This window comes from Phocoena sinus, chromosome 5, assembly GCF_008692025.1.
Source record: "Phocoena sinus isolate mPhoSin1 chromosome 5, mPhoSin1.pri, whole genome shotgun sequence".
NCBI classification, from domain to species: Eukaryota; Metazoa; Chordata; class Mammalia; order Artiodactyla; family Phocoenidae; genus Phocoena; species Phocoena sinus.
This window is the reverse complement of record NC_045767.1, coordinates 71,528,391-71,551,349: the sequence shown is the minus strand read 5'-3', so window position 1 is coordinate 71,551,349 and position 22,959 is coordinate 71,528,391. Positions and strand designations below refer to the sequence as shown.

Below are 22,959 nucleotides of genomic sequence, written 5' to 3'. Positions count from 1 at the left end.
CTCCTTTACGTCTACTGCATTTAGATTTTCACTCCCAGCACTCCATGTTACCAAATCCAATCTCAGTTCTCAGTTCTTAGTTAACTTGTTTTATCATATGTATTTGACCCAGATGATCGCCTCTTTTTTTCTAGAATATTTTTTTACTTTGGTTCCAGAATACTCTTCTCGCTTAGGCTTCCTCCTACCCCACTGATCACCCCTCTCAGTTTCCTTTGCTGATTTGTCTCTGCCACTTCCTAGATGTGAACATGGACAAATTAGGTGATGCCACTGTGACTGAGTTTCCTTATTGGTAAAATGGGAACAATAATGGTACCTATGACAGAGTCATGGTTTAATTTAAATGAATTATTATATGTAGTGAACTTGCAGATAGTAATTGCCATACTTGAGTTTTCTATCATCTTCCTAAACTCTTAAGTATTGGTTTGGCCAAGGCTTAGCACTTGGACCTCTTCTCTAGCTACGCTAATTACCTTGGTGATATCATCTAGATACATGGGTTTAAGTACATATAGAAGCTCATGAATTGTATATTTACATTTCCAGATAGGGCCTCTACCCTAAACTTTAGACTTTCAATTGTAAACTTGAATCTCCACTTAGATGTCTAATAGACAATACAAATTGAGTATTGTCTAAAAAATTTCTGGGCTGTACCTGATGCTGTCCTCAGTTTGGTTGATGGCAAGTCCATTCTTCCATTTTTCAGAGGTTTGATTCAGAGAAGATCAATTTACTTATAAGGTAGATTTTTACTGGCTAAGAAAGAACTTTCCACTAAAAGATGCTTCTCATGTGCTGGTGTCCTGTGTCATCTTTGTCATGTTTAAACCTGCATGCATTCATACCTCCAGGTGTACTGAACATACTGCTCACCTTGACCAAGGTGAGCTTGGCTTGACCCAGGTGGACTGCTTTTTTCATGATCTACATTTTGGCAAGTGAATGTAATAGCTGAGACATCCTGTCTCAGCATGCTTTCGCTTTCGCTTTTGCTATTTACAGTCTAGCACTTCCAGTCATATTATTATTCGTAGTAATATTTATAATATTCAATTATTGTTATTCAATAATTATTATTGTTCAGCCCCAAATGGAACAAAATATGGAATTTTAAATACTGCTTATGCATGAAATTCTTTTCAAAGTAAAATTTTAAGAAGAATAACTATGACCTGGTATCATAATAGCAGGATACTTCTTAAACTTCATGCAACCTAGGAAGAAAATTTAGTTTTATTATAACTCTACATACTGGTTAGGAAACTGTGAAAATTTAGCAAACTCAAGCTTGTCCCTTTGATTATGCTACTAGATTAAAGGTTTGAAGTAAATAATCAGTAAATGCAAAAATAATAATCGTTTTGCATTTCTTGGGGGAGACACTTCCTAATACTTCCCATCTACAGTCAGATGACAATTATGTAAAATATCTTCCCTCTAAAGAACAAGGTACTGTTTTGGCATGTATAGCATGTACAAATTCAAAGAAGAAGAGATAAAATAATGGCAGAAACAGTGAGAATAGGGTATTACATGTAAAAAACCCGGGTAACTCAGTAACTGGACATTGCATGAATGCAGGTGACTTGAGAACACGTCACCATGGCAGTAAGAATGGAAGAAGGTGATGAAAAGGTGACACTGAGGACCTGGACAATGGCTGAGATGTTGAAATGAATGATTCGTGAAGAGCTGTTACTGATCTCTAATGAAGAGACTATGTTACTTAAAATGAGAACTCTGCCAGGAAAATGCCTTTTATTTTTGAGTTATAGAAATATGCCTAATTGACTAGAGATGGACATTTCTTTTATTGACACATTAATTATGTAGAAAGGGGCCTTCATCACTCCACCAAGGAAGACTCTTAAAAAAGTAGGTCTTAAATTAAGGTCACCATGAGGATCAGAGTACAAGTCCTTATACCTCCCTTTGCTTCAGATGAAGCTAGAGCTTCATCACATCATGAAAAATGATCACAATTATGAGCCTGAATCATCAGAAAAGAATAGATGATTTTTAGAGTTCTCTATTGAGAAAGATTTGCATCAAAATAGTTAAAGTCTAGCAAACTTGAATTCTTCAGAATGACTCATTAAATCCCAGATCTCTAGATAGTGACGGTATAACTCTATGCTCCTTCCACTAAAAGCTCTAGTTTGGAGACCAGAAGATCAAACGTATGGATACCAAGGGGGAAAGGGTGGGGTGGGATGAATTGGGAGATTGGGATTGACAGATATACATTATCGCTACTATGTATAAAATAGATCAGTAATGAGAACCTACTGTATAGCCCAGGGAACTCTACTCAATGCTCTGTGGTGACCTAAATGGGAAGGAAATCCAAAAAAGAGGGGATATATATATATACGTGTAGCTGATTCACTTTGCTGTACAGGAGAAACTAACACAACATTATAAAGCAACTATACTCCAATAAAAATTTAAAAAAAGAAAATCAAATAGAATATTATTTTTTCCTTCATTAAAATTAAATCCTTTCTAAGTACAAAATATTCAACCAAATATTATTTTTAGTGTGGGCTTAAGAGTACTAATGACCTACTACAGCTGGGAATCTTCCATATATTAAAGAGTAAGCCAGGAATGTTACACGCCCAGGGTGCTTAACAGCATCTAAGCTGTTCCAGATTTCAGTGTTTGGGAACTATTCAGGTTCATCTGAAAATGACTTTTCTGCCTCAGGTTAATTTAAAACTCAAAACTCTTTTGAATCAAGTGCTGAGCAACCACTGTGACAACGGCTTAATTATTTAAATCTCAGTAGGAAGCAAACAGGCTGGGAAAGCATATTGAGGAGGAGCACAGGTGAGACAGGGTTTTTTGTTTTCTTTTTTGTTAACTTACTCCAGATTCTTACTACTCACAGTGTGGGTCCATAGGCCAATAGCACCAGCATCACCTGGGTATATGTTAGAAATGCAGACCCTCAGGCCCAGCCCAAGCTCATTAAACCAGAATGCAATCTTAACAAGATCCCTGTAAGCGCATGAATGTCTGACAAGCACCTCAGGGAACATATCAGACAAGTGATGGGTTCCCACTCTGACAGTTTTAAGGTAAGAGCAGGTGACCCTTTGGCTCTACTCAGTGAAATCTCTTGTCTGAATTGTAGGTCTACGTAATCCCAGTCCTGGGAATACAATCTATTTGGAATCAATGCAGTCAGCTTGTGGGAGCTCTGCGACAAATCTGCTCTTTTCACACAATCACACTGAGGACAGTCAGTGCATATGAGACAGGGTGTGGGAGATGAAGATGTACGCAGAAATTATTGTTTCATTTTTTATGGTTGAAAGAAATGGACCTTGCTCAATTTCGGTTTGATAAAACTATTCCTGTAAAGAATACTGTATGATATCACTTACATGTGGAATCTAAAAAATTACAACAAACTAGTGAATAAGACAGAAAAGAAACAGACTCAGATACAGAGAACAAACTAGTGCTGACCAGTGGGGAGAGGGAAGGGGGAGGGGCAACATAGGGGTGGGGGAAAAAGGGTTATTATGCGATTACATGAAATCATGTATGTGAAACTTTTGAAAACTGTAAAGCACTATAGGATTTAAAGAATCTTTCATTCAATTAAAAAAATAAAGTAAAATAAAAAACAGAAACAAACAAAAAACTATTCCTGTAAAGCCTGTTGCTATGTATTCATTCAGGAGTAAATTGTTAACTAATTTTTTTTTAACATTATAATGTTACAAAAACAGCTGATGCCCATGCCTCTTTCCCAAGTAGATAACTCCATTTACCACAGCATCATAATACAAATTAAAGTTTCACTGAATGCATTCATACCAATATAGGTATATATATCAGGGCTTTCAAAATAGAGTAGCATCTTGTAACAACTTGACTCATTACATAGATTTGGAAATCTGATTGAAGCACTTAATTCCAATAATAGGCAGGGTCCCTTGGTCTACTTATTTATGTCAAGACATGCACCTTTAAAGAAAAAAAACAATGGAGCCTTCTGCCAGAGGGGATAAAGGAAAAAATAGTTTAAATTTTTTTCCTTTGATCATTTCAGTGATTTTTTTTTCTTTGAAAGAAATTGTGTTATTTTCTGTTCTTTGCTGTACTTTCTTCTTTTATTTCTATGTTTCCATTCTGTTTCCCATTTAGAGAGCTGGGTCTATTAGAAGGGATGGTGAAAAAAATTGAAAAGCAAAAATTTAAAGCATGACAGCCTTAGAGCAGTGGCAGTCATACATGGCTGCATATTAAAATCACCTGGAGAGCTTAAAAAAGTGCTTGCCAAAGGGCTCCTCTTCTACAAATTCTGATGTTATTGGTCTGGGGTGGGGTCATGATATCAATATTTTTTTTAAATCTCCCTTTTAAAATCTTTGATTTTAAAGATAAGAAAAAAGCAGTTTAAACATGGAAATTGACACTGAAATGAAAACTAAATTATCTATATTAATTATATGGTTCCTATATGGATGTGGTTCACAGAAGAAACCAAGTCAAGACCTCTCAGGAATATGTCCATTGTCAAGGTTATAGATGTTCATGAACCACAATTATGAGTAATGGATGGACTTTGAAACTACAGCACCATTGCAGTCAGTTAAGCCTAATGCTGTACTAAAACGATTTAGGGAAGCGTATCTCTAGCCATTTAGAAGAAGAAGGGTTTCTGACCATTGTATGATCTGTTGCAATTGTAGAAGTGACCTGGTAAAATGCAAGTTTTTACTAAGTTATATCAACGTTCATTTTCGTTGGCAAGAATGTCAGAAAATAAATGCCCATGTAGGAGCCGAACTGAGAGTGATTCAGTAGAGAGAAGGACCAATTAAAACCTGCTTTGTTTTCAGGTGTCTGCTTTGCATTCAGATAGAGCATACCCCCAAACCACCCAACTCCCACACAGTGGGGAAGCCAGAAAGGAGTTTTCTGAGGACAGTATGAAGGGGGATTAAATCGTTCAAGTCAGATTGCTTGAGTTCAAATGCCTTTTGGAACACTACAGTTCTGTGACCTGGACAAGTAACTGCCTCGGTGCTTTGAGCTCCTTCTCTGTAAAATGGAGTAAAACAATAGGGTTCTGGTGAATGTTCAATAGGAAATTTTTGTTAAGTGCCTGGCCCATAATATATAGTCAATAAATATTAGCAGTCGTTATTATCAAGTTAGGATCCTAAGTGAACCAAAGCCCTCAGTTTAGCAAGGGTGTCCAGTTCTAGAAGATCAAAGTTCCATTCAAAATTGTGTCTTTAAGTGTTTGGTTAATACCTAAAACCTTTAGACAAAACAATACCCTTTATTTTGACTTCCTCTTAGGAAGCTAGTAGCAAAATGGTCATCCATTAGAGCATCAAGAAGAGAAGAAATTTCCAGAAATCTAAATCTGTAAATCAGAGATCTCCTCATCCATCTACATAGCCATACATGGAAAATAAACTTAAACTGTCGATAGGGTAGAAGTGAACAGCTAAATGGCTAACTTTATAGACAAGTTGATTATGAAACTAATTTTAATAAATGGACCTCCATTCCCACACTGGTTTTTATTTTCTAACTTTAAAAGATCAGAGACTTTTCAGAAAGACTGCTTTCCCACAGTTTCAAAAAAGCAGCCTGGAAAAAGGAATAAATTAATTCAGAAAAGGTTCCTGTCTTCCCTACACCCACCCCTCTGCTCAACAAAAAAGCTATGGGCACTAAAATTCATTAACAATTCTATGAACATAAATGTGAAATATTCATTTTCATTGAGTAGTCTACTGAATATGGCAAAATCAAATTTATCTAAGGAGATATCCAATGCTGCTAATTTCCTTGACAATGGAGACGCAAGGGAAGCCATGAATCATTCATGAAGTTCAATTTACTTCTGTTATTTTTGGTGTTTAGTATCCATGAATAGAAAGTGTGCAGCATGTTGTAGATGCTATTTTTAAGTTATTTCAGATCAGAATTAATGATGTGGAAGGCAGCAATAAAGTAAGGATGATTCAAAGGCTTTGCTTATAATTGTCCTATATTTCATATTTTTCTTGTGAGTATTTATGTTCATGTATTCATAACTTTTTTTAATGTTCTAATATCCTTTATAAATCAGGATCACTTTATAACCAATACCTTAGGCAAGCACATAAAGTAATTTACTGGTAATGTAACTAAATTGAACAGACTCCCAGAGTGCTAGATTTTAGGGCTGAAAGAGATCTTTAAGGTTATGTAATTAACAGCCCTCTCAATGAGGAATGTTTTCTGTATTAAAACTGGTAGGTGGCCATTTCCAATTAATTGAAGTGTCTCTGTTGGCGGGAAGTCTTTCTTAAGGGGGGGTTTTTTTCATGAATGGGCCCTTCTGCTCATTGGATAGTATTTTTTTTTCAATTCTACATCTACCTTCCCGCTACTTCTGCCACCTGTCTGCTCGGTTGCTGCTGTATCATAAGCACTTACTTATTTGCACACAGAGTGGCTTGTGGTCACCACTTAAGAATGCTATTTGAATTGAATGGGTTCAAATCTAGCACTCTGGGTGTTATGCTTAATTTTATGTGTCAACTTGACTGGGCCACACGGCACCCAGATATTTGTCAAACAGTATTCTGTGTATTCCTACGAGGGTGTTTTTGGACGAGCTTAGCGTTTAAATTGCTACACTGAGTAGACTGCCCTCCCTAATGTGGGTGTGCCTCATCCAATCACTTGAAGGCCTGAATTAGAACAAAATGACTGACCCTCTACAGAGTAAGAGAGATTTCCTCTGGCCTATCTTTGCACTGGGACAATCAGTCTTTTCCTGCTTTCAGACTCAGTTGAAGTATCAGCTCCTCCTGGGTCTCAAGGCTGCTAGCCTTCAGACTGGAACTATACAATCAGCTCTCTGGTTTGCTGACTCACCCTGCAGATTTTGGGATTTATCCGCTTCCATCACTGCATGAGCCAATTCCTTATAATAAATCTCATTCTCTCTATCTGTATACATCCCATTGGTTCTGTTTCTCTGGAGAATCCTGATTAATACCCTGGGAAACACCAAATATAAGATTTCTCTTCTCTGATAGCATTTAAACATTCAGAAATGGCTATTATGTCTCCCTAAAATTTTCTTCCCAAATATCTTGGTCTCCTCCTCTGAAGGAAATTATCTTAATATGGCATTAAGAACTGGGCACAATTCTCCATGTGTGACTTTACAAGGCTTTTGTAGAACTGCTCCTGCCTCATGTCTGGACACTATACTTAATGTTATTTCCAGGTGTTAATGTAACATATTATATAATGAAAACTTAGCATTTCAACTCTGTAAACCTCACGTTTTCTCAGGGAATTTTCCACAGTTAAGTTAGGTCATTTTATTAGACATGTTTTTCTTATCACTTGCTATTTTTGTGGACAAAGAAAAAATTATTTTAGAAATAAACATGACTATGGCTTGACATTCTGTGTAGATGTTGCTACTACCAACACGTTGAAATCAATACGATGACAATATTCTGAGACTAAGAGATGGATTGAATAGATGCTTCATTAAACTGAATACACTAAGACAATGCCCAAGTTAAAAATTTCCAAGCCATTTTTTAAAATAAGAAACAGGGCTTCCCTGGTGGCGCAGTGGTTGGGAGCCCGCCTGCCGATGCAGGGGACATGGGTTCGTGCCCCGGTCCAAGAAGATCCCACATGCCGCGGAGCGGCTGGGCCCGTGAGCCATGGCAGCTGAGTCTGCGCGTCCGGAGCCTGTGCTCCGCAACGGGAGAGGCCACAGCAGTGAGAGGCCCGCGTACCAAAAAAATAATAATAATAAATAAAATAAAATAAAAAGAAACAAGTATAAAAATAACCAGGTATCACTAAATGTTACCTTTGTTTGATAAATTGGTTGTGGTTCAGGTGGGAGGGATGTAGACAGTTCATGACTGAAGTGAAGCAAAAAGACCATACTGGTGGTTTATCACGTTTACCAGCCTTTGAAAATTCCTAAAATAATTAAAATGTTAGGTTTTCCCCTATCTGGCTCTTGGTTGAATATTTACAATCTTAAATTTTTGAGATGGTCTTAAAGCATGAATATAAAATTGTATAAATGAAAGAATATTTTACTGCAAGTCAAAAAATACCTTCCTTAAATCTTATCTGAAAAAAATTAAGACTAGACTTATCTTTCAAAATTCAAAAGACTCAAAAAGTTTGGAGCCAAGAAATTTAGCATACACTCATTTCACAGATATTTATTGTCAGGTACTAGGCTGGGTTTTAATTATCGTGTTGTGAACAAAACAATGATCCTTTCCTTCATGGAGTTTCTAATCCAGAGAGGGAAGAAACCATAAACACAGAAGCAAACAAACACTGCTAAGTGCTATATGGGAAAGTAACAGAATTTTGAAAGAGAATACTGGGTGTTCACTAATTAAGGTTGGATTCTCAGGAAAGCCTTTTGTTGGAGGTGGCGTCTTAAATGAGAACTGAAAGATGAGGAAAAGCCAAAGGAACCATCATGGGGAAAAGCATTTTAACCAGAGGAACAAGATGGTGAAGATAATGAGATAAAAGAAAGATCGGTCTGCAAGAAACAACCTGTGGTGCTGGAATTTAGTGCAGTAAGCAAGGTAAGGATGGTTTCAGATGAGAATGGAGATATTGAGGAAGTCACTCAAAAGCTTGTAAGTCAAATTAGGAAGTGTGGAGAATTTTCCTGGTGCAATGAGAAGTCTTTGAGTATTCTAAAGCACAGACTAGTATGATCCAGTTGCCCTCTTGCAAAGACGACTCTGGCTACTGGGTAGAAAATAAGTTGGAGGGAGTCAAGGGTAAAAATAAGAGGACCAATAGCAAGACTGCTACAATGATTCAGGCAAGAAGTCATGGTGGTTTGGAGAAGATTGGTGGCAGTGGGCTGGAGAGAAGTGAAGTGCTTTGCTAAATATCTGGCAAGTAGAATGGATGGTACTTGACAATAGATTGGATGGGAGGAGGGTGAGGAAGAGGAAGAATCCTAGGATTCTGGCTGGATAGTGAGATTAAGGAAGCTGGAAAGGAAACTCACTTGTGAGGGAAAAATTGATAATAAGTTTTGAGAAAATTAAGTTTAAGATGCTTTTGAAACATCAAAGTAGATATGCCAAGAAAAGTGCGATGTACATCAATCTGGAGCTTAAAAGAGATCTGAGCTGGAGCTATACATTTGGAGATCATTGCAATAAAGATGTTATGTAAAGATAGGTCCTTTGTGACCTTTCTGAGAACGGTGTCAGCGGACTTGGGAGATGGGTAGGCAGGGTCCAAATTACAGTGGGTGGAGGGGAAGTTGAGGCCACAGACAGCAGAAATATACCATTATCTCAAGTAGTTTTGAGAAAAAGGAAGTAGAGAGATTAGGGAAAGCTGAAGGGGAGGTGGGAGGGTAGAGTAGAGGTGTTTTGTGACGAGGGGAGTTTTCAGCTTGTTTTTAGGCTGTGAAAAAAGAGGTAGCAGAGAGGGCGAGACTGAGGATCTGAAATATCAGGGGTGTAGGTATGTGTGAATTTGAGAAAATCAATTACCAGAGGAGGAAGAAGGGAGTCAGGGTCAGCTTATAAAAGGAAGAGGAGCACCCCTTCCTCTTAAATACAGGGGGCTAACTTAGAATGGTGAGGATATAAGGGCATTGAGAAGAAGATGGGTGAGGCCGCTGAGAGATTTCAGAACTGAAATGGATTCTATTTTTTTGGGGGGGTGGGGGAGGTACTGAGAGGTGGCACTATCTGTTGACAGTGAGGGTAAGATTAGGGTTGAGATTTTCTTCAATAGTTGCTGCAGAAAATATACAGGAAGAGGCATTAGACTCTTTCATGATTGTTGTCCCAAAGCCTTTCTATATTTCCATGAGGCTTGTGGCTATCAAACCTTTATGTGATAGCTTTATTGATTTCAAATTCCAAATCCTCTTAATACTAAATTCCTTGATTGATTTTTTTCCATGTGCCATTAACTCAATTTATAGCATCCCAGGGCTATGAAGCTATTAATGTGCTCCAAGTTCAAGGAAATTTTCAATTTAACAAGGCTTTACGGCCTTCCTAATTTTACTAGATTAGATGACATTAAAGAAAGGCAAAACATCTTTAATATTTCTCAAAGGACCTGACCAAGGAAAACATTTCCCCATCTTTGGGATTGTAATGGAAGAGAATACACACTAGTAAATTTTGCAAGGTAGGTAAAGTTTCTACTATATTGGTTACAAAAGTATGATTGGTTCAATCTTATATTGGTGAAATGTCTACTTTATCATTCCTTTTCCCCAACTGACACTAGAACCACTCATTTGTAATCACTTTAAAGCTCAGTTATGGTCTTCATAAAATGGCAATTCAGGGAGATCTGTTTCAGCAAATAATGTAACACATGTTTTTTCTTGAAGAGTTAAAAATTATATGGATAACAGATTCAGTATTTATTAACATTTAGCAGCATATCGATTATGTACTTAGGCAGGAATAAGCAAAGCTCATTTGGACTCCATATAATTGCCAAATGTTACTTTGTCAATTGAAGTTATTACCCTTAAGATTTAAGATCTCTTTACATTGGTTTATCTATTGTTAAGAAGGGATACATCATAAGGAAAGTATTAGAGCTAAGCAATGTTGTCATTTGAGGCTTAAAAATTTTTTTTTTGGTAACGTCAATGGAATCAGGACTACTTGGTTTCCTGCATCCACAGACTACCCTTTATCCACAGTTGCAATCATTTGACCCTTGCCCTAAGCGCTAAATTCTGCTTCAGCTTCTGGGATCGACTCTAACCTTTATTGGGGATAATTTTAGGAAATACAGACCAGTCCTTTGGTTGATTCAGCATCCTCAATCTAGCTGGGGGTTGTTCTGATTGGTGCTATACTTCTAATCATTGACGTTCTGCTTCCCTGCTCAGCAGTTGATTACAGGATTCTATTATAGAGAATATATTACCTGGGCTTGAATCCTCACTTTACCACTATCCTTGCCTTGTTGCCCTGGGTAAGTTATTTTACTTCTCTGAGCCTTAGATACATTATCTCTCAAATGTTGTTAGAAAGACTTCTGTTACAGAGGTGTTATATTAATGCCTAGCTTTTGTCTGGCAAATAGAAGGCAGTTCCCTGTTTTTTCCCTTTCCCCCAAGTTCCTGTCTTCATATACTCCTCAATACACAAATTCTTGCAGGCCTGAGTTTCTGCTTTGCTTTAGGTAAACATCTTTAGGGACTAGAGTTCTGTGATCTACTGTTGGATCACTTTATGGTGGTTACTGGCTGCCTACAGTCCTATATATTAACTGATCTGAGGGTCCCAGTTACCATGCCTCATCCATCTGCCCAGTTAACTGATTGCATCTTACTGAATTGCCTCAATGATTATCATATGACTGGGTCACTACTTATCGCCTGACACCATATCTTATGATGACTTTGGACTCTCTGATTGTTTTGGCACCCCTCATCCCTGCTCTGCAAAAGTTATGTTTAATTCTGCCTCATTTATAGTTTTGGTCATTGTATGGTATGATAAATGGATCTAAAAGTCATCTATTTTCTAATATGAATAAAGAAAATTGCCTTTTTAAAGAAAAATGTAAACCTATAATAATAGGAAGACTCAATATGCATTATAAAATAAAATATGCATTTTGGGAGAAAACGTTGATAATTTTAGCACTTGTAATTTATGCACAGAATCAATTCAAGTACTCATCAAAATTCATTCTTCAAGTGAATGATGTAAACATAAGATCTTGGAATTTTGACAGACTGTCATATCCTTCCGGCATAAGCAAAGGTAAAAAATCACAATCAGTGGAAGAGAGGTCAAGGGTAAAAGGTAACTTATATGAATGAGCATCCTTCTCTTTCCACGTCAGTTTCAAAAGCTAATGATTTACTTGCTTAGATGAAGTCCTGTCTTATTTATAAAATATTATTAACCAGTAATAAATGACTGGGTTTATATTTCATTCCTATAGTTTGAATTTGGTTGTCATTGGCGTTTAAACCAAAAGTCACCATTAATACTTTCATATATTAATAACTTTCAGCCAACCTATTTATATAATATGAATTCCAGGTTCTAGTGGTACTACATTAATGTCTAGGTCTGAATCTATATATCTACATAAGCATCTTTATCTATTTCTATATTCAGTAAAACTAGAAAATGAATGTAATTACTTAATAATCAGACAATGGGGAATACATTTATTGTTTAATAATATTAGAGGATCACCTGGAATTTTCCCATTTTTCTTTACCATTTTGATGTTTAGATCTGGAAAGCATTTTAAATGATCTAACTATGTCTATTCTCACATTACATTAAATGGTATTGCAATGCTCTTAATTACCTATTGCACTTTCTGTACCCCTGAAAACCAGGAAATAGACTTAGCCTGGTATTCACAATAAATGGGATCAAATGTCTGCATATTGATGGTTGAGAAACAATGAAACCAAGATAATCAATCAGATTAAAACTTAGTGACTAAAATATTCTAATTGTTACGAAAGCAATCAATGAAAAAACAGCTCAAGAGGACAAAGCTAAACCACAAGCCTCATGAATACCATCTATCATCTTGTTCTTCCCATGAAGAAAGACAATTGCACACAAGACTTTACCATAGTGTTTTTCTAAAAGACAACAATTTACAGTCCTTCAGGTGGACAGACATAGAGCCAAAAACAATCTCACAAAGTTTTTTCACATTGAAATATTTTTGCTCTCTTATTAACGCAGCTTGGGTATTGGAAGGTCTTAGGAGAAATTTGATTCTGAGAAGAAGGCATGAGTTTATAAATAGTCCAGCTAAAATAAGTGGACTTTCCTTAATGGTTCAAAAAGATAATTGCATTGAAATGAACCTTGAGCCTCCAATACAGAGGAAAGTGTTACTGTGAACCCTTTGAAAAGTTGGCAGGGTAGTGTAGCTAAAAATATCCCGGTATCAATTACTCAGTACAAGGTGGAATTTAATTGGGTCAAGCAAACCTCCCTCTTTTTTGTTCCCCTGTCCAAGTAACTCACAACTTTCAATCTCCAGGGTGCAGTTTTGTTCATCCAGAGGGTATCTTCGTAGATCCATCATACACGCAGCTGTGGTTGTGATCCTGTCAGGGTGAGAGAGAGAAAGGACAACATCATAATGACGATGACTTTCATTTCCAGGCTTCCCAGCCCTGAATCATGCCTACCAGTTGGCATCAAAATTTTGTGATTAAAAATTTTGAAAGCAGGCAGATTGAATTTGAGTCTTTCTTTGCTGCTCACTAGCAGTGTGAGGCTGAGCTAGTTAATTTATCTCCAGGAGTCTCAGTCCCCTTATCAATCAAAGCACCGACTGCATAGAATGGCTGTGAGGATTAAAAGAGATAATATATGCAAAGCCCTGAGCCCAGTGCTTCATACTTAGTAAGTGTCTCACAAATAATAGCTATTATTATAGCTATTATTATCCCAGGCCCTTCCTTTATTTACTAGCCTCCTAGCAATGTCTTTGCTGGTATCTGCAGCAAGTCTGGCTTTATGAGGAGGAGAACATCTATGTTATGTGTCAAAGCCCACCTTCCTCTCCTGCTACAACCTAATGACACAACAACAAAAGCAACAACAACAGCAAAATTCATCCTTCATGGCTTTTGATGCCTTACACTCCCCACTATTAGGGAGATTTGTCAGATTCACCTCTGAGACCCTGGTCTACCTATATTCAGTAGATAGCATATAACCAATAAAGAAACATTATCCTAGGATCAGTGTTTACACCATATTTACCAACTCCAGTTTAGCTTATGTATCGATGCAAACCCAAGGATCCTGACTCTAGATATCCTACCTGGGTTTCCACTATCTCTCCGTTTTCTCATGCCTGGGCTGGTTTTCTGGACTGTGGTGTCTTAGAGTAACTTAAATTCATATGGCTCGTCCACTCATACACACATTTGATATCACGCTGGAATTGACAAAATACTTTTCTTAAAAAAACTATTTACACAGTCCCTGTTCACAAAGTAATGTATAATCACAATTTAAAAAATTCAAAATTCAAATTTAATAATAAGCTTCTTTTCTACCTTAAGCCCCAGGAGCTAAAATATTGGAAAATTTCCATACATACTCTGAATGCAAATAGAAGCCCAGTTATATCTTCTTATGGGTGAACTTTTTTTTTTTTTTTTTTTTTTCGGTACGCGGGCCTCTCACTGCTGTGGCCTCCCCCGCCGCGGAGCACAGGCTCCGGACGCGCAGGCTCAGCAGCCATGGCTCACGGGCCCAGCCGCTCCGCGGCATGTGGGATCCTCCCAGACCGGGGCACGAACCCATGTTCCCTGCATCGGCAGGCAGACTCCCAACCTCTGCGCCACTAGGGAAGCCCAGCTGAACTTCTTAAGAAGACTACTGCATATCCTCTTCTGAACCTAGCTTGTTTTCATTGACGGTGCATCTTGGATTTGGTTCTATATTAGTAAATAATAAGCTATTTGTAAAAAAAAATTACTACAGAGTATTGAGTTGTATGGAAATGCCATGATTTATTTTCCTAATCACCCTGTAGGGGGCATTTATGTTGTTTCATATCTTTTACTTTTACAAATAAAGATGCTCTGAATATACTGGTACATTCTACTATATCTGACTCCGTTGACTGGTTATTTCTAGAAAGGGAATTGTTGAGAGAAAAAAGGCATAATGCATTTTAAATTTTGCCACATTGCTGTTCATAGAGGTTGAGCCAGTTTACACCCTCATCAACAGTGTATGTAAATTTGACAAAGTTCTTTTCATACCTTTGTTTTTTGAGGCTGTCAAGGAAAGTTATTGTTTTGGTCATTTGTGTTAACCTGACAGGCACCTTCTTCCTAAAAACATTACTAGGAATAATCCTAGACCTTCCCAATTTCTCTTTGGCTTTCTTTATGAAAGATAAAAGTGAAGATTCTCTTTGAAGCCTTTCTTAGACAGGATACTGGTCAATTAATCAGATTGATCTGAGCATTAGGCAAGAGCAAAAGGAATTTTAAAGTTTAATTAACATTTTTTTTAAGTGTTTTACAAAAACTTTGAAGACTGGCTGTATTCCAGAATTTAGGACATAAAAGGATTACAATTCCACCACACTCTTTTTATGGTCTGCAAAGTGTTTCAAACACACTCAATAAGACAACACAATAAATATTTTAAAATGCTTAAAAACATCATCTCTCTACTATATTATTTGTTTAATAGCTGCTTATGAATAAAAGAGTGTGAAGATGTGAATATTCTCTAGGAATTACTTAAGTGTGGCCATCCTTATGATCTTATGAAGTAGCCAATTCTTTTCAACCAGGGATAATTTTTACCAACAGGGGACATTTGACAATATCTGGAGACAGTTTTGATCGTCAGGCTGGGGGTGGAGGGTGGATACTGGGCATCTAGTGGGTGGAGGCCAGGGATGCTGCTAAACATCCTACAGTGCCTGGGACAGCACCCAACAATTAAGAATTATCTGTTCCAAAATGTCAGTAGTGCTATGGTTGAAAAGCACTGCTAAAATGGTGCTTTCAAACATTTTTCCTCTGGGGAAAATTGTAATAAAATGAAATCTTATAGAGAACCTCAACATATAAAACACAAATGAAATAAGTGAAAGCCATATGTTGTTAATATAGATTTGCCATATAAGTTCAAATGTTGACATCCATTTTAATGAGCACACACATTTGAAAGCAGGGATTATGATGAGAATTATGGTCTTAAATCTCCCTCAGCACCAATTATTTTTGTGTTATATTTTATTTCTATGGTATTGAGAAAATCCTAACAAACATGGAAACACTTGCTTCTAAAATCTTACATGACCAGGCATGGGCTACCCTGAATTAGGGGGGAATATTACCCATCTGCTTTGTAACTGCTGCTATTATCAATGGCACCTTTGCAGATGGTTCAGATACATTAATAGGTGGTTGGTCTCTAGTAGGTACTTAGCAGTAGATTAAAAGGAAGCTTTACTTGGATAAAGCTTCTGCATAAGCTAATGCTTACTCTGCACAGGCTAACCTGGCAGCACAAGTTAATATTATGATGGTCTCGAATGCATTAAAATGTGGCGTAGGCTCTAGGTCCATCTACCTCGTCAGAAAGAGAAAAACAAATACCGTACGCTAACACATATATATGGAATCTAAAAAAAAAAAAAAAAAGGTTCTGAAGAACCTAGGGGCAGGACAGAATAAAGACGCAGACATAGAGAATGGACTTGAGGACACGGGGAGGGGCAAGGGTAAGCTGGGATGAAGTGAGAGAGTGGCGTGGACATATATACACTACCAAATGTAAAATAGATAGCTAGTGGGAAGCAGCCGCATAGCACAGGGAGATCAGCTCGGTGCTTTGTGACCACCTAGAGGGGTGGGATAGGGAGGGTGGGAAGAGATGTAAGAGGGAGGAGATATGGCGATATACGTATGCATATAGCCGATTCACTTTGTTATAAAGCAGAAACTAACACCATTGTAAAGCAATTATACTCCAATAAAGATGTTAAAAAAAAATGTGGCGGGCTTCCCTGGTGGTGCAGTGGTTGAGAGTCTGCCTGCCGATGCAGGGGACACGGCTTCGTGCCCCGGTCCGGGAGGATCCCACATGCCGCGGAGTGGCTGGGCCCATGAGCCATGGCCTCTGAGCCTGCGCGTCCGGAGCCTGTGCTCCGCAACGGGAGAGGCCACAACAGTGAGAGGCCCGCGTACCGAAAGTGGCATAGGACACATTACAGTGTACATGCTTATAGTTTTAAAATAATTATAATATTTAAAAATAAAATTGAAATAAGATATGTGTGGAACTGTTACAGAGATTTTGGGATACTTGATAACATCATTTGAGCTCCACTGGTCAGCTTCCCTCATTTAATTGACATCATTTTTAGACACATGTCATCTGGTTAGTTAACCACATCATATGAAAAGCAGGACATGCTGAATCACTGATTCACACAGTATAAGGCTCTGGAGTTTTTACAAAGCAATTTGAAAAGTCAACAAAACATTGTCTGTAAAATGAATAACGTGTCTCAGGTGTTTGGGTACTACAGTTGTGAGTGGTGAAAAAACAGCTTTTGGAAAGCATAACTGAATTGACTGTTGCTATCTATCATGATCGAGCTATTCGGCAATCAATAAATATGAGAAATTTAATTTACATCACCTTGGGAAACTGCACATCACAGCAGAAGCTTGCCCATGACCTGATGATTTTTCAACAATGATCGCCTGTGTGAATTCACTTCTCCTGCCCTAAATCCCATTAAGATACTAAAGAGAGTTGAGTCATCACAACACAGAAAGAGAGGAAACTTGGAACTTGAGCTGCAGGAAGTGCCTGACTTTCTCTGTAGAGCACTGACATTAGTGAAACAACTTCCTTCTTGGGACCTATCTCTTCCAAATTTTGAATCCTCAAGAGGATTTCATTGGCTCAACTTGGATTAGGTGCTAACACTCCCCAAATTATTTATTAAGGGCTGGAAGGAAAGCTACACACATACAAATATGGTCACCAGGGACCTGAAAGGGTCTCTTATCTAAGAAGAGAGGGATCATTGAGACTCACTCAGACAGGGACCCCTCTACAAGTAGGTACTCATAAATTCATGATGTGGCCCATAGATATTTATACAACAGAATGTCAGTCTTGGCTAATTTAAGAGTTTGGCATTTCTAGATTTTGTAATATGTATGAGTGAGTTGAGTATCCTGAGCTCTTTGTGAGAAAAATTACTCAGCAAGAATTCCCAGGTGCATCAAGAAAAAGAGAGATGTCCCTGGGCAGAGTGCTGTCCAGCTCTTGTCTTCTGGGTGTGAAGCAACAATGAACATCTCGAAGAATGACTACTCTCTGTATTCCATTTGTTTGCCTTGCCTAATGCAACTGCTCAGCAGTGGTTAGTCACCTCTACAACTAATTAACACATCTTCATGGAAATGTTCTCACATCGTGACTAAAGCAGCCTGATATTCAAAATCTTCTATGGAGTCAAAGGTGCCAAAGATCACAAAACTGGACAGGTTGAGGGCTTCAAGACTGAAGCATTTTTTTGAATTTTGTTTTTAACTGTTCACACTCAAGTCATTCATTCTCAGTGTGTGAAAATATGATTATTGGCTGATAGAAAATGAAAGTATAATAGAGTAGAACCGGCGAAAGGCAAAAGTGTTAACTGACCGTTTTTCTGAACTCAGACTTCTCAGAGGTACGGATTCATGACAGCGTAACAGTCATGTCTTCTTCTTTCAAAGACATTTAGAATGACCTACATTATCATCCAATTTACTGACATTTTGAAGGCTAGGTCAGAACACTGTAATAGGCTGTTAGTTAGAAACTATGGTCCCACGATACTTTGGAATGAACGGAAATCATGTTGCTGTAGTATTTATGTATGAAGGTGTATGCTGCGTGGTCACTGACCCTGAGTCACCGTAATCACAGCTCCTGTGTATTTGATGTCTAAGGGTAGCATGACTCTCATTGCTGATAAGACACATCCAGGAAGTCCTGGCCCTTAAGTAGCTTAAAACCTAGCTACAAACACACACACACACACACACACACACACACACACACACACACACACATGCACGCACGCACACATATATACATATGGAGGGTGCACTTTTGCAAATAAGAATGGGGACTTGAATGAATTATGTACATATGGTTGAGATTTTCCTATAATCTTCAATCTTATAGGGATGAGCTCTAATTTTTAATGTGATCTCTGTAGAGCATAGCTGTACAATTTAATAGAATCTATATAAAAGGAATATGAGAAAGGAGAGAGGAAAAAAGCCTGAAAATGCTATATCCTAATCACACTCCTAAGATTGGTGAGATTGATAGTGAGTAGCAGTATAAGATTGACATCAGTATCACTTTAAGTTTGTTTGAAGAATGTCCCATGGCTCCCTTTGGCCTCTAGGCTGTACCCTTAATCCATGTTAGAGTCATCATCCAAAGAAACCAATGAAAGATGAAGGATGGGTTAGCCTAAGTCATGACCAATGAGTACATAGATTTTTTCCCTTAGCTAACACTTACGGAGTGGTGAAAAGAATATGTATTATCTTCGCAGTTGGCACCAAATTTTATTTTAGGTAAGTTACTATGTTTAGGAAAATACCTTAGTATTAGAAGGTGAAATCTTGAGAGCATGAGACATAAGTGATAAAGAAACAAAAGGAGATAAACTGCTGTGAGATTTAAGAGGAATTAGGTGTGGGGAAGCAAAATGATGGAGTAGCAAAACATTCTGAAGAATGGTATTCAATTTTAAGATTTTTACATTGCTCTTATAATAAATTTTTCTTTATTTACCTAAACCATGTTCTCTCCCCAGCAGTCCCACCCCAGTAAATCCTTATGCAAATGTTTTATTTTTATTCTTGTAAAGTGGCTGAATTCCATATCTTGACAGCATTCATGGAACAGTAGTCTATAAATTAAACCAATTCAGCAAAACCTGAACTTCAAAGCCAGAGACGGCCAAATCATGAAGCCCTTTGGGAAGCCTCAGCAACCCTGGGGAAGGTGTTGGACTCCCACAAATAATAGGTTGTGTGTTTAAGCTACTCTTACCTAGATCTTAAGGGGCAGAGTGATCTTAGCTAATATTATGTTAGAATCCTATATGACGGGCACACTGCTAAGCACCATATTTTTGGTTAACTATTGCTCTTGTAACAAGTTACCACAAATTTAGTGGCTTAAAGCAACACAAATTTATTCTCTTACTGTCCTGGAGGTCTGACGTTCTAAAATCAAGGTTTCAATAGGGCTGTGTTCCTGTTGGAGGCTCTACGGGAGAATCTATTTCCTTGTCTTTTCCAGCTTCTAGAGGCTGCTTTGCATTCCTCAGCTCATGCCCCCTTCCTCTATCTTTCTCCATCATTCCAATGTCTGCTTCTGTCCTCACATCTCCTCACCCTCTGACCCTCCTGCCTTCCTTGTATAAGAAGCCTTGTGATTACACTGGGCGCACCCCAGATAATCCAGGATAATCTCATTTCAAAATCCTGACATTAATCCCATCTGCACAGTCCCTGTTGACACCTAAGGAAACATATTGACAGGTCCTGAGAATTAAGACGTGGACATCTTTAGAGGGCCATTATTCTGACTACCATACATGCATTATTTAATTTATTATTTACAAAAGCTTTATTATGTTGATGCCATTTTTATGCCCATTTCAAAGATAAGGAAACTGACATCTGATGAGGCTAGAAAAAGTTTCCAAGTCTATATAGTCTGTAAATGAGGTTCAAATTCAGATATGCCAGACTCAGGAGCTAAGGTTTATTATCTTTCCAGTTATTATATTCAGGCCAGATAAATCTAAGCAGAGAACAACTGGTTCAGTAAAATTTCTCCCACAAGCAGTAGAACAGATTAAACAACCAAGAGTTGACCTGACTATAAGTTTTTGGTGTTCATTTAGTTATCAGTAATTTAGGACATCCTTTATCAACTCAATAATGAGTATAAACATGATAGAGGACTTATTAGGAATCAGGTAATGCTATAAGCATGGAGGTTACAACAGTTAAAAATATCCAACTGCACCTTCCTGCTGTCATAATTTTTGTTTTGTTTTGTTGTTTGTTTTTTAGTACTGTCAGGTAGCAGAAGACAGAAGATAGAGCCATTGTCTACTGGTTTAAAGAAATAACCAGGGAGGATATGCTTATCTCTCATTTGGGACTACTAGCTTTGCCATTTTTCTAGAAACACAAATATCTTGCATTAGAGAAATGTTTACATTATCAAGAAAATATGACAATCACTCAGGAGGGAGAGAGTTCAATCTTACACTTATTTGACTGGTGTGTCTGGTTGGTTTTTGGATGCCTTAACTTAAGTTTGTTGTATTCCATGAACAGAGGTATTCTGCAGGTGGATACAGGGTAGAACAGGCAAGAAGAAGAGGGTTATTATATGCACATACAAGTTCAATGTTTAGTACATAATAGTCTCTCAATTAACTATAGCTATTATTATTTTTAAACTATATGCTTCTAAATACATACATACATGTAAGATTACTAATACAAGTGCATTGTAAGATTAATGCAGGGTCATAGTAAAATACCTGAAAAATACAGAAAATTATAGATAGAATAAATGATCCATAATCTCATCACCACAATTTGATTATTAACTTCCTTTCTTCTAAGTATATTGTTTGATAAAGTTGAAATTACATTGTATTTAACCATTTCATTTCCTGCTTTTTGCTTGAACATTCCTCTGTTGGGTGACATCAGAAGGTACTCTTTGGTGATGCTTTAAAAAAAATCTACACTGAATAAATAGCATTCTTGTTGCTCCTCTTATATTTTTAGTTTTTGATTCTACTTTCTTTTCTCCCTCTGTTTTGTACTCTTTGTGCTGAATGTTAATGACACACTTCTCAGTGCAATCCCAAGCCGTCATTTTCAGGTAATTAGCTACATACCAAATGTTGTGTAAATGGGCTCATTTTTATTCATTTCTGTTGGACGAGAGTGATTCATGAACCACTTTGTGAATATGAAAAGCTGTTCATAAATCAGAGCAGCCTGAGGAAGGGAAACAACAACCATAAAAAGTACTCACAGGGCAATAGTAATTAATAGACCCTTGCCAAGGACCCAGTGCTAATCTCAGTTATGTTTATGTCTCACTGAGTTCAAAATAGACTATTTTCCCCAAATTATATCACTATATTCATATATCTGTGGAGTATAAGAACATGTGTTAAATTTCTACCATGCTTAATGTTTCCTAGGAATAGTTAGCTGAGATATGTGTTAGGTGGCAGAAATACCAAGGCTACCCCTTCTAAATCAGAGCATCTTTTATTATCATTATCTTGATCATCAGCAATTTCTGTAGTAGACAAACTGTGAGGAATTAAAATAATAATAAACCTGTAAACAAGCGAAATGGACTTAGAAATGATAGTAAAAGTCAAATTCAAAGAAAATGTTTACTTCTGATGGAATGCCATGACTTGGTAAGTGCAGGATAGTTAAATAAGAACTCAGAATTAGGAGACAAAGCAAAGATATGGATCTTCTTTCACAGCTATTCAATTTTTTTTTTTTTTTTGGCTTAGTTGCAGAACTGCTCTGTTGCGTTGCCACATGGTGAGTTCTCTCAGAATAAAGAGGTGACACATTTACTGAGGGGTAATCAGAGTAATCTTGAAATGGTATTCCTGAAGGATTGAAATAAGATTCTAGAGTGACAGAACATTAAAATACTGCATTGTCTTAGGAGAATGGCTTTATGTAGGGAAACAAAAGCAAAAAAAAAAAAACCTAAACAAATACAAGTAAGGCAGTAGTATAAATTGTGCAAAATTTCCAGCTCCCCATAAGAATAAGAGCAGGGCTTGGGACATCATCCTTTTTCTTTTTAAACAAGTAACACATTAAAAAATATTCTGAAATTAGTGGGGAAATATTACTTCTAATATGACTACTAACAGCATTGTGGTATATTTATTTTCAACCCCCTCCCCAGTGGCTGTGGGGTTTTTGGCATACTTGTAACCATGTTTAGGGTTCTCTCTTCTTCACTTTGAATCTTAATATATAATAATCAGGATTGCAAAACTTTCAGTGCGAAACAATATACTTTATCCTGGACATTTAAGTGGTTTTCAATTTTATTAGTTTAAATGAAAGCTAATAAACACTTACATGAATATATAGATTTTTCATGTTTTGGATTATTTATTTTTTTATAACACATTTATTGGAGTATGATTGCTTTACAATGTTGTGTTAGCTTCTATTGTATAACAAAGTGGATCAGCTATATCCATACATATATCACCATATCCCCTACCTCTTGCGTCTCCCTCCCACCCTCCATATCCCACCCCTTTAGGTGGTCACACAGC

The 22,959-nt window shown here is 37.3% G+C and overlaps 1 protein-coding gene across 3 annotated transcripts in view; it reads right to left on the bottom strand.

The window, feature by feature from the left end:
• Positions 1–22,959, bottom strand: part of GABRB1 (gamma-aminobutyric acid type A receptor subunit beta1) — a 389,072-nt gene that overhangs the window by 72,057 nt on the left and 294,056 nt on the right. For all 3 annotated transcript variants that reach the window (XM_032632382.1, XM_032632383.1, XM_032632384.1), the window contains exon 5: positions 13,053–13,135. In XM_032632382.1, the coding sequence (XP_032488273.1) occupies positions 13,053–13,135 (83 nt within the window). The remainder of the gene's footprint in view (positions 1–13,052; positions 13,136–22,959) is intronic.